Consider the following 12,960-nt stretch of genomic DNA (forward strand, 5'->3'; position numbering starts at 1 on the left):
ACATCACGCTAATCACACGTCATACAAATTAATTAAACAAACTTCGTTTTTTAGGTAAATGTTAATATTAATAGAGAAACATCCCATATTAAATAAGTTTGATTCTTCATTTCGTAAAGTGCATATTGTTACATCTCTCTCAATCGTAAATGCTTTACAACGTTGAGAAGTGTGACGTTCACCTGTCACTTACTCAATACTAAACAAGTCACGTGCCGCATCAACGATCATTGCTAAAGGTGTAAAGAATCACGTCGGCCACTATAAACATAACGGACAAAATATATTATGTTTTGTTTCATATAATTAATAGAGAATCAGGAAAAATCAAACCGCGTGATACGAGTTTTGAATTAATTGTCAATGACAAAAAGGTAAACACTGATAACGAGGTTGTTAATGCCTTTGAAGATTTTTTCCAGAATGTTCCTATCTTGTTAACTGATTCACTGGATTCGTCTGCTACGGAAGCCCAGAGACTATTAAGAGGCAATGTTAAAGAGTGCAACGATCTTTTTGAATTTCACCATATAACTGTATCAGACATTAAAAAATCTTTCAATTTGTTAGAATTAAAAAGAACCGGAGATCTGTGGGGCATGTCAGTGAAAGTAATATCTAATATAATTGATGTCATTGCTCCCCACTTAGCCATTATTTTTAATGAATGTGTGGACTTAGGTATTTTTCCGAACCTAATGAAGCATGGCAAATTGATACCACTTTTTAAATCAGGAGACAAATCAGATCTTAATAATTGTAGACCGATTACAATATTGCCAACACTTAGCAAGATCTTTGAAAAACTCATATAAAATCAACTTTTATGTCATTTTAATTTCAATAACTTTTTTCATCCTGAACAGTATAGTTTTACAAAAGGTCGCAATACAACTGATGCAGGGGCTAAACTCTTAAAACATATTTATGAAGCATGGGAAAGTTCTAAGAATGCTATTGGTGTGTTCTGTGATCTGTCCAAGTCGTTCGATTGTGTTGACCATAACACTCTTTTACTCAAGTTAAGCCACTATGGCATCAAAAGTTTTGCGCTCGATCTCATTGCCTTTTATCTCAGTGATAGAACACAAAAGGTATGCATAAATGATATAAAGTCGCACGGTTCCACTACCAAAATGGGCGTCCCACAGGGTTCAATTCTGGGTCCTTTTTTATTCTTAGTGTACATAAACGATTTACCATTCCATGTCAGCGGCATATGTGAGATTGTACTGTTTGCTGATGACACATTCTTAATTTTTAAGTCCGACAGAAATAAAGACAACTCTGACGACGTAAACCGTGCCATGTCGCATGTGTCGCATTGGTTCACTGCAAATAATCTACTTTTAAATGCCAAGAAAACTAAATGTATTGAGTTTTCATTGCCAAATGTAATAAAATTAGATAAGTCTATAATGATCGATGGTGAAACACTGGAAATGGAGAGTTCCACAGTTTTCCTGGGAGTGACCTTGGATTGTAAACTTCAGTGGGGTGCTCATATAGAAAAACTGTCTGGTAAACTTAGCTCAGCGGCATTTGCAGTGAGAAAAATAAGACAGTTCACTGATGTTGATACAGCTAGACTTGTTTATTTTGCGTACTTTCACAGCGTAATGTCTTACGGTATTTTATTGTGGGGCAAGGCTGCCGATATACAATCTATATTTGTACTTCAAAAAAGAGCAATTCGAGCAATATATCAGTTAAAATCACGCGAGTCCCTTCGTCAAAAGTTTAAACAAATAGGTATACTAACAGTAGCCTGTCAATATATATATAACAGTATAGTCTATGTAAGACAAAATATTAATTTGTACAAACGAAAAGGAGATTTAAACCCACGTCGTACTAGACACGGGCATGTATAAGTTAGTTATTTCTGCATATCGTCTCCAAAGAGTAAAAAAATCTTTTGTAGGTTTGGGTGTACTCTTCTATAACAAGATCCCCAAGACTGTGATGGACCTGCCAATGCATAGCTTTAAGCAATGTGTTAAAAAACATTTACTTAGTCGAGGTTACTACAACATTGATGAGTTCCTTAAAGATAAAAGCGCTTGGAGGCCATTGGATCAGCTTCCACCTTCACACAGGAAATAAAACTATAAGAAATTTTAATTGTTATCAAATGTAAATTATAATACTGTATGACTTTTTCAAAAGAGCAACTGTTGAGTTTCTTGCCGGTATCTTCTCAGCAGAACCTGCCTTCCGAACCGGTGGTAGAGTCTTTACAAATAGTCAACTGACGTGTCAAAAGTGCTTGTAAACTGAGCCTACTTGAAATAAATGATTTTTGATTAATTGATTGATTGATTCAAATATTTTTATATGAAACCAAACTTAATTGTGTAATTACGTCATAAGGTCAGTCAGTATAAGCGGAGTCACAATAGACGGATTCTGTAGTCTGTAGCAACAGCACATAGACGTTGGACAGAGCAGTAGGCGTGAGCAGCCGGTACTCACAGCGTGTGCAGCGCCGGCAGCGGCGGCAGCGACGAGCTCGCCAGCGCCGTCAGCTGGTTGCCCGACAGGTTGCTGCAACAGCACATAGACGTTGGACAGAGCAGTAGGCGTGAGCAGCCGGTACTCACAGCGTGTGCAGCGCCGGCAGCGGCGGCAGCGACGAGCTCGCCAGCGCCGTCAGCTGGTTGCCCGACAGGTTGCTGCAACAGCACATAGACGTTGGACAGAGCAGTAGGCGTGAGCAGCCGGTACTCACAGCGTGTGCAGCGCCGGCAGCGGCGGCAGCGACGAGCTCGCCAGCGCCGTCAGCTGGTTGCCCGACAGGTTGCTGCAACAGCACATAGACGTTGGACAGAGCAGTAGGCGTGAGCAGCCGGTACTCACAGCGTGTGCAGCGCCGGCAGCGGCGGCAGCGACGAGCTCGCCAGCGCCGTCAGCTGGTTGCCCGACAGGTTGCTGCAACAGCACATAGACGTTGGACAGAGCAGTAGGCGTGAGCAGCCGGTACTCACAGCGTGTGCAGCGCCGGCAGCGGCGGCAGCGACGAGCTCGCCAGCGCCGTCAGCTGGTTGCCCGACAGGTTGCTGCAACAGAAGTCTACTATCAACGGAAACACAGTCACATTTCTCATCATTCAAATCCTATTGTTTGTAAGACACCATTTAGTCAACCTATCCAAGTGTTCCTGCTGAAGAATTGTACGCTTTCCAAATTTATCGTTTTAAATGTTTTTAAATCATCTGCCTAAAGTAGCAATTCACGGTTAGAAAAGCAATGAACAGTAATAAAAATTAATAAAAATATTGAAAAGTATAGGTCCGACGAACGTAACCTGAGGAACTCCTGATTGTGCTACCTAACAAAAAGACTCAAAACCTGCAACGACCACCGACATTTGTCTCTTATTTAATAAGATCTTAACCAATTAACAATGTTACCAGTGAATCCCGTGAATAACTGTGACGTGACAGGTCCTAGGACTTGTGACCTTGACAGCGTGACGATGTCTACGCTGCCTAACAAACAACTGAGCTCAAGTCATCAAATACCCTGTTGTTTAAAGTAACACTGATACCTCCCCACTACAATAACACAAATAATTGATGTTAATACCACCTGCAATTGAGCTTGCAACATAATATTACGAGTGAGTAATTTACATTTTAAAAAGTTACTTTGGCTGTCTAGGTAGTAAAAGCAATGCTATCTGTGGTAAAAGTAACTTTAGCTTGCTATAACGATGAATATAAGCAATTTTTCCAAGCAAATAAAGTGAAAAAGATTTCAAAAACGCCATCCTTTAGACTGATATAAGAAGTATTTTTTTAATTTTTATTTGGTTTGGAAAAAGGTATTACGAGTCCACTATAAAACCAAAAATATTTTATCCGTAAATAAAATAATCATAAAATATAAATTATGTCTCAATTGTACGATAAAAAATTGATATTATAAAAAACCAAATTGTACAATACATATATAGGAGTGTTGAATAAATAGTGTAGTAGAGGTACTCGTGAAGTATGTATCAATCTACTGATTGTATCATTTAGTATGACACGCGCGCGAACTGCACGACAAGTTCACGGACTGGTTCCGGCTGCAGACCCTGTCCGCGCCCTGAGCTCATGTACACACACCCGCTCGGGGCGGCTCGGTTCAATCGTTTGAGTTTTGTTACAGTGTTGAGAGTTGTGGAGTGCGAGCGAAGTGGAGCAGAGAGTGGTGAGAGACGCGGAAAATGTATTTGCAAACAAATTGTATTTATAATTTGTATACAAATTTGCCAAAAAATAAGTTTTACACTGACTACTTTAACTGAAACTTTGACTTACTACCACCACTACTACTAAGTGCGAGTCGAGTGGCCAGTGTGTCGTGTGCTGCTGGGTGTGTTCGGCCGCGGCCGCGTACTCACAGCGTCCGGAGGCGCGGCGTGTCGCGCAGCGCGGCCGGCACCTGCGCCAGCGCGTTGTGCGCCAGGCGCAGGTCACGCAGCGCGCGCACGTCCGCCAGCGCGCCCGCCGCCAGCTCCGACAGCGAGTTGCGCTCCGCCGACCTGCGCACGACGACCGTTTGTCACTACTTATATAGCATCAATGAAAATCTTCTACTGGCTTATTACAGAGCAAATCGGCCGAGTCGCGAAGCGATTCCAAATCCAAACAAGAAGTGATGCCAGCTCTGATGCTGGCAAATAACTTCTGACCCGAGAGAAACTCACCCTCGAATTTTTCGGTAAAAAAAAGTCAATATTTCATAGCCTGACCTTGTATTCGATCTAAAGTCAGAGCACACCCCTGTGGAGTCCGGCACATATGTACGCACTGCCGTAGTCGCGATATTGCATGGTCCCAGCGACTCATTACGTGGGAAGTGTCAGATGTGTACCGGAAGCTGTAGCGCGGAGGAAAACAAGTCGCGTCGCAGCCGTCGCGGCGCCGCTCCACAACGAGCTCCCGCAGATATACAATAATTATAAGTTGGCCGACTAAATCCGCCATCTAGTTCCTCCTTCTTCTTTCCACAGAACAGCAAGACGTCGCCACCGGTGGCATACATTGGATGTCCAGGCAACAACAACGAAACGACAGCCTCTACAGTTCTGATTCGTACACCAAAAATTTAGAATGCCGTTCCGACGTTTGTTTCCTGATACTTAACACCTTCAAAGCAAGAGTGAACGTCTTCTAGGTAAGCGCACTCTAACTAGCAAGCCTATACTACTAATATTATAAACGCAAAAGTTTGTATGAATGTTTGTTTGGATGTTTGTTACTCTTTAACGCCACAACTACTGAATCGGTTTGGCTGAAATTTGGAATGGAAATAAATTTTACTCTTGATTAACACGGACTTTTCATCCCGGAAAAATCCATGGTTCCTGAGGGATTTGTGAAAAACTAAAGTTCAAGCAGATGAAGTCGCGGACGCCGCATGAAAAAAAAACTAAGTCGGGTATGTCTGGGAGGCCCTTAATACTTTTGTATACATTTTCACTTTGTCAAGTCGTCACTGTATCCCAAGCGTCGGCTGTAAGTAGCTTCTTTTGTACTGAGTACGTGTGATCGCTTCAAAAGAACCACTCCTTTCAATTATTTTATTTTTGATCACTTTTATTGTTAGTTGTTGCCATTGCTGCTGTAGGCAATCCTAATGGAAAATTATTATGAATGCTAGCTGACGCCGTGCAGTCTCACCCGCGTGGTTCCCGTTCCCGTGGAAAACGAGGATAATATAAGGCCTATAGCCTTCCTCGATAAATGGGCTATCTAACACTAAAAGAATTTTTCAAATCGGACTATGAGATTGGCTCGTTTAAACAAAGCAACAAACTCTTCAGCTTTATAATATTAGTATACTTAGATAAAATAAATAAAATATAGTAAAATAGTCTTACAAAATATATCTATCGAAAACTAAATAAAGGATTCAATAGTTCAAGGAGTCTGAATTAAAAGATAATTCACCTGGTGGCAAATGGAAATTCATCGCTTATGTACAGAGCAACACACCGCAGGGTGTCGCTTGGTATTGCAGCGGAGACTGTGTTGTCGAGGCCGACACAGCAACGGTGCGTCGGTCGCTATAAGCATAGCAATGCTGTGAGCCGCTGTGAGCATGGCCGCAGCAGTAACGAACGTACTCATTACGAGTATAATGCACACCTCTACGTGTGTGAAGTCTGCCAATCCGCATTGGGCCAGCTTGATGGACTATTAGCCTAATTCCTTTCATTTTGAGAGGAGTCTCGTGCTCAACAATGAGTCGAATATGAGTTGTTAATGATGAAGCGTACTTCTGGAGCTGCGATGTGTCGACGGGGCGCGCGGTTCTGTGCGGCATCACTTTAAGCTCTGATTAATTGTATTTTTTTCCACGCGAAGTAATTCAATTTGTGAAGTCTCCCGCGGAGCGTGCGGGCGGGAGGGGAGGGCGGGTGCGCTCATTCATCACGGTTAGCGTCGCGCGCAGGACGGGGCTTCGCCACGACCCACGGCACACGCCACGCACCCGCAGGGCCGCTCACTCACTGACAGGATCCAGGTACTTTAGAAACCATTATATGGGTAGTACACGGTAGAGATATCGAATCGTATACAGAAACATGTTACGGGGCAGATTCCGATGCAGTGAGGAGTGCGACAGTGAGATATGATTTCTATGAAGCTATGGAGCTACTTACTGCCGCATCGGAAGACGTCTTTGAGCTTCTGGATTGGAACGGATTTGGCATTAACATCTATAGCGAATACATCACTCAAATGCGATTCGCTGACGATGTGGTCGTCAAAGCAGAGCCAGATACTCTGGATGACATTAGTACCTCGATGACCTTGGCAGAGTTTATCACCATGTGGGCCTTAAAATAAACTTAAATCAAACTTTCGTGTAATGCTCATGTAACGCTCCACCCTGTTATAGTTGTAAACTTTGCACTCGAAATTGTAGACGTTACTCGAATATCTAGGTCATGCTAACTTAAAGCACAAGCAGCTCCGAAAATCAGTGTACCATCAAATGCAACGACTGGGCAGTGTTCGAGAAGCTTTGCGACATCTTTTCAGTGCCTGCCTAGAAGAAATTTCACAAACAGTGCGTCTTAGGGCTTTTAAGTAGGGTCAGTTACAGCCGCGCGAGGGACGCGCTGCTCAGCGCGCCAGGCGGCACGGCCTGCAGGCGGTCGGCACAGTACAGTACAGTACAACCAAAGGGGCAACCCACCACCTCCCATGGCCCTTTCAACCTCTCGGTAATTTGGGCCGAATCGAGGGAGGGCGAGCCCGGTACTTGCTCTTTGCGTGTTCCCGGGACGCCTTCTTGACTCCCTACAAGTTATTTTCTCTTTTCGCTCCTTGTCCCTTGATACTCACTCTCCCCCTTCTGGGGCTGGACGACACACGACGTTGAGATCCGCTTGCCCGCCGCGGTCCATGCATCACCTTCGACCGGTGGTCAACGGTCCAGAGCGCTCCGCCTCGCGTGCCACCGATGCGCGAACTCCCGTAGCTTGCCGAAGTTGACCGCCGAGCTAACGAGATCCTGGTAGTACACCGGTCCCGCCTCTTCTCTGACGATCCCTTCCAACATTGTACAGCACACAGTACAGTACAGTACAGTAGAGCAGTACTCACAGGTAGTGCAGGCGCGGCAGGCGCAGCGCCGGCAGGCGGGCGAGCGCGCAGCCGTCCAGCCAGAGCCGCGCGAGGGACGCGCTGCTCAGCGCGCCGGGCGGCACGGCCTGCAGGCGGTTGGCGGACAGGTTGAGGTCGCGCAGCGCGGCGGCGCCCAGCAGCGCGTCGGGCGGCAGCGCGCTGATGTTGTTGTGCGACACGTCGCTGCAACAACACACCGAGTCACTCCTGGCTCTCAGAACAATACAGGATAAGATTGATTCATATCCTGTGATGGCAAAACATTCGACATTTGTTAAAAACTAATAGTTTTCCCCCTGCTCCTATCATGGGTACGGTGTGCGACTATGAAGTTTAGATTGCGTTTACTTTGGGAGGTAGCAGGTCAAGACCCCCAATAGTCTATGAATATTTTTGACTAAAATATGGTTATTAGACTTGGGTAAAATTTGAAAAACTATGTCCCCTTAAACCAAACACCTGGAATCGTGACAAACCTTTAAAAAACTACTCATTTGGCGACGGGAATATGATTTCTAATACGAGTATATTCCCCAGAATACATAAAATACGCTTACTTAGACGATCGTAAGTCTGGACCTTTGAAACGTGTACTTTAAAAAGGCCTTAATCTACGCAAGGTTCCCATTAGGACAATAGTATATTAGTACCCCATGCAAAAATATCTGGAGAGCAGCACAAGATACAATTTCAACAGGCGTTATCTAGCGCATGCAGGGAGATCACTGACTTTGTTGCGCAAATTGTCCAATGCTCGGAACAAATGATAATAGTCAGTTTGAGAGATGCGAGAGCAATAGTGGATCGTAGGGTAAACTGTTTCAAAGGTCCTGTAAGGTCATGTATATCGGTATCTCAGTTCTACAAAGTCAGTAGGTATATTTTGTGTATAGCTTGCACTTTATGAATGGTCGACATACCCGTGAGAATGGTGTTTTCATTTAGATGGAATTTCGAATGACTATGGATGTTTGTTTGGTATTTCTTGCGCCGCAACTTCTGAATTAATTTGGCTGAAATTTGGAATGGAAATAGATTTTACTGTGGATTAATACATAGGCTTGTCATCCCGGAAAAATCCATGGTTCCCGAGGGATTTGTGAAAAACCAAATTCCACGCGGACGAAGTCGCTAGCGTTCGCTAGTGATAACATATTCGTCTCTGTATCGTAAGTGTGTTCCCCATACGGGGCTCTCAGTCACATGTTTCTTCATGCGACGCGGCAAAAACAAAATTGCCTTCATGATTAGAAACTCCGTATTCTCGAAACAGTGGAACCTTACTAAAGTAACTTTTCAAAGGTGCTATAAACTAACAGGCTTGAAGTTGAAATGCTCGAAAATAAATACTGTGTGGCGCCTATTCGGGAAAAAGCAATGCGTTTTTCAATTAGAGTATTATGGACGCGGAGTATCCGCCCGGCGCCGCGTCCGCTCGTCCGCAGACGGCACAGGTCGTCGCTCGCGGGCGGCGCGGGGTGTGTGCGCGGTGTGGGTGCCAGGGTGCGAGGGTGTGGGTGCGCGGGTGCTGGAGGGTGAGGGTGAGATAACGAGCGCGGCGCGTTATTGCCGTCATCCATCATCGGCGCGTCACGGCCACTTCGCCGTGGGTGTTTAACGCCCGCAGGGTTCCGCAGCGCAGAAGTACATAACATTTTACTGAAGATACCAGCGCACGCCCGTGACTTCGTCTGCCTTTAGACCTCTTTAATCCAGCCCTTACACTTAATATCGCTGTAAAAATGGAAGAACTTCTCCTGTTTTCCCAACATTTCCCTTCACTGCTCTGCTCCTTTTCATCGTAGAGTGATGAAAAGTATACTATAACCTGCCCAGGAGTGTGAAGAGTAATTGTGCCAAGTATCGTTAAAATCCGTAGTGTAGTCTTTGTTTCTATAACGAACATACAGACAGATAGACAGATAGACAAAAAATTTACTGATTGGCTAATTTTTGGCATCAGTATCGATCACTAATCACCAATATGACCTCTGCCTCCGATTCCAGAGGGTGTGGGTTCGAATGCGGGGCATGCACGTCCAACTTTGATCATTTTAAGAAATTAAATATCACGTGTCTCATACGGTGAATAAAAACAAAGTGAGGAAACCTGCATACCAGAGAATTTTCTCAATTGTTTGCGTGTGTAAAGTTTGCCAATCCGCATAGGGCCAGCGTGATGCACTACTGGCCTAACGCCTCTCGTTCTGAGAGGAGACTCGAGTTCAGCAGTGAGCCGAATATGGGTTGAATGATGATGATGGTTTAGTTTTCCGTGAGTAGCGAAGTTGAGCGAAGATAACTTCGCTCAACTTTTTTATTTACGAAAATTCTTGATTCTGGTAGCTAACAGGGATACCAGGTTATGAAAACTTCAGAGCGTAGGAACAAGGAATAGTATACCACGCAATGGATAGGACGATGTGACTAGCAGCGGACGGCTCCCCTTCGTGTTCAGTGAATGGTAATGTGCGCTCAATGACGTGCGCTATTCAATACATCTCATTCAGATTTTCTTTTTATATGACAAAGCAAATAAACAATATTTATCATTCACTGACTCGTTGGTCCACTAGCTTATATAACGTTTTTTCCCCGATTCGAATCCTGGGTCAAGCTACTAAGTTATTTTTGAAAAATTGTCAGTAACAAACGGCCGTAGAGGAATTGGTGGCGATGCTCCCTCGGTCCGCCTGCTACCGAGTCGAGCTGTCGGCCGAGGCCCAGTGCCGGAAGCCGACGGCTCGAGGCTCGGTTGTTGTTGAAGAGACAATTATTTTGTACCGGGAAATTTCATAGATAATAATAATAATAGCCTTTATCAGTGATTCTTGAGACGACGCGTATTGTGAGGAGGCACTCTTCACTCTGGAGCCCTGACCACCGGTTGCTTGGGCACTCAAATGTCCCGCAGCGGGAGATAAGTAATAAAATTAATAAGTAAATTAATTATATTTAATTATTTAATATGATTATAAATTATAATATTTTTTTTGGAAAACAATCTATTCAAGTATTGTTTTAAGTTATAAAATTCAGGACAATAATACCTACTCTGTAATATAATATACAGCAACTTATATATTACACAAATTATATAATTGTAATTACAATTATTATCATTTGGATCGCATCGATAATGTCGATAGAGAAGAGTTCAACGCGCTCCCGCGTGTCAGCACCAGTCAGTGCGCGTCAGGCGCAGCGGCGCAGTGCGAGTACCCTGCTGCACCCGAGGCCGTGGGTTCGATCCCGACAACTGACACACAGTTGTGATATGTATGGATCTTTAGCCTGTCTGGCTCGTTTATACAAGCATCAAAGTTAATCGTTACTTACTCTGTGGCTAGACGGATAGTATAATTGGGTGGTAATTGGCCTAATATAATTATTAACTTATGAACGTGTTTACTAGTAGTGTGATCTATTCCTTATTAATAATACCTATTCATGAAAAATAGTATTTATGAATATTAATTACATTTAATTGTAATTTTGTATTTAACGGGGTAATGCGGGTATCTCACTACCAACGGAGAGGAAGTATTTAACGGACAGTTTTTCACTTTCACGGTTAATTTAGGGGTACTCGTAGTAGGTAATAAACATTTTTTTGTTTAAAACTAAAGTAAACCGTTACTAAACCGATTTAGATTAATTTTGGTACAAAGATAAGGGTATATTAAATTTGGTACGTAAACGTGTTTGTCGAGAAAATCTCACCCAAAGTCAGAATTAGTTGCGGGCGGAGCCGCGGGCGTCGGCTAGGGTAGCCGCGAGTGCAAGTCCAGGGAGGACTCTGCGCCGAGAGGTCGCGGGATCGATCCCCGTCCGCTGGACTTTTGTCGCACATCTTTTCATATTATTACCCGAATGCAAGAGGGGTAATGTCTTTCGCGCGTATCTTGTATGTATTGTATGTACCAGTGTGCAATATTCTTTATTACCTGACGTCTTCCAAACCGCTAAACGGATTTACATAATTAAGATATCATTAGATTCGTCTTAACACACACGACCACTGTGAGACGCTATAGACTCAAGGTAAAAAAAAACCTTTTTTCGAATATTGCCATATCAAATAAATATCAAATTCAAGGGCTCGTCAATCGGATTTCAAAATCATGGCCATATTAAAAAAAACCTACAGTTAGTAAAAAGTTATTTATTTCTCGCTATATAAAATACAGAGCAAATTAGGCAGTCGGGTTATTTTTTTTAATCATTCAAATTGGAATATTGGAGATATAATGAGATACTTTTCTTTCTTAGAATGTTTTCAGAAGTAAATTTCCCAGCCGGGTTATGTCAGGGTTCCCGTCCCTCATAGAACACGCTGAGCCATGGCTACCGGCTATTGTCGTTGACATTGGAGCAGCGTGGTGGGTCTAAGCTCCAGATTCCCTCTCCTATATTAATTATGAATATTGTATAACAATAACAATGATGTAAAGTGCGTGCAGTACTCACACGGCCAGCAGGCGCTCGTGCAGCGGCGGCAGGAGCTGCAGGCGCGCGGCGCGGCACGGCAGGCGCGCGCCCGCCTCCGCGCACGCCAGCGCGCCCGGTGCCAGCAGCGCCAGCAGCGGCACCAGCAGCGCCAACAGCGCCGCCGCCATGCCTCACGCGCGCCGCCGCAGCGCCCGCATCGCTCGCGCGCACTGAACCGTCCACTGTGCGAGCGCGGCGCGACGACCACTCGCGTATGTGACGAACGTGACGCACACGACGCACGACGCACGACGCACGACGCACGACACACGACGCACGACACACGACACAGACGCACGACAACACGCGGCGGCGGCCCGGCGCAGACTGGCGGGCGGCGGCGGCGGGCGCAGGGACGGACGCATCTCTCGTAGGTTCTCCATTAGACGCGTATATATTTTATTTATACGTACCGCGCATAACTTTTACCGAGTGATCCGATTTTGATAATTCTTTGATATTTTATTTACTGGATAATAATTGATATTCTACCCACAAAATAAATAATGACCCAGAATGAATATTTACAAGCAGCGTAGTGAAACCGGTGAAAACCATAAAAAATATCTTAATAAGCTTCACGCGTCTCCTTGACATCCATATACAAAAGTATAAGGAACTTTATTCATCATTTATATTTCAAAACTAGCGGACGCCCGCGACTTCGTCCGCGTGAAAGTCGTTGTAAACTTTCAACTACCCCTATTCTACCCTACCCTAACCTACCTCTACCCTACTCCTACCCTACCCCTACCCTACCCTACCCCTGCCCTACCCCTACCCTACACTACCCCTACCCTACCCCTACACTACCCCTACCCTACTCATTAAGGCTGCA

General features: G+C 44.4%; 1 protein-coding gene across 3 annotated transcripts in view; it reads right to left on the reverse strand.

The window, feature by feature from the left end:
• The window catches only part of LOC112052382 (lutropin-choriogonadotropic hormone receptor), a 44,210-nt gene extending 31,811 nt beyond the window's left edge, over positions 1-12,399 (reverse strand). For 2 of the 3 annotated variants that reach the window (XM_052888821.1, XM_024091421.2), the window contains exons 1-4: positions 12,102-12,399; positions 7,611-7,814; positions 4,394-4,534; positions 2,988-3,059 (exon numbers count right to left, since the gene is read on the reverse strand). In XM_052888821.1, the coding sequence (XP_052744781.1) occupies positions 2,988-3,059; positions 4,394-4,534; positions 7,611-7,814; positions 12,102-12,250 (566 nt within the window). In that variant the 5' untranslated portion in view covers positions 12,251-12,399. Of the gene's footprint in view, positions 1-2,475; positions 2,767-2,987; positions 3,060-4,393; positions 4,535-7,610; positions 7,815-12,101 lie in introns of those variants that run through there. The other variant, XM_052888822.1, reaches the window with a different exon arrangement.
• Positions 12,400-12,960: the final 561 nt, after the last annotated feature.

Source organism: Bicyclus anynana, chromosome 23 (assembly GCF_947172395.1).
Source record: "Bicyclus anynana chromosome 23, ilBicAnyn1.1, whole genome shotgun sequence".
NCBI lineage: Eukaryota > Metazoa > Arthropoda > Insecta > Lepidoptera > Nymphalidae > Bicyclus > Bicyclus anynana.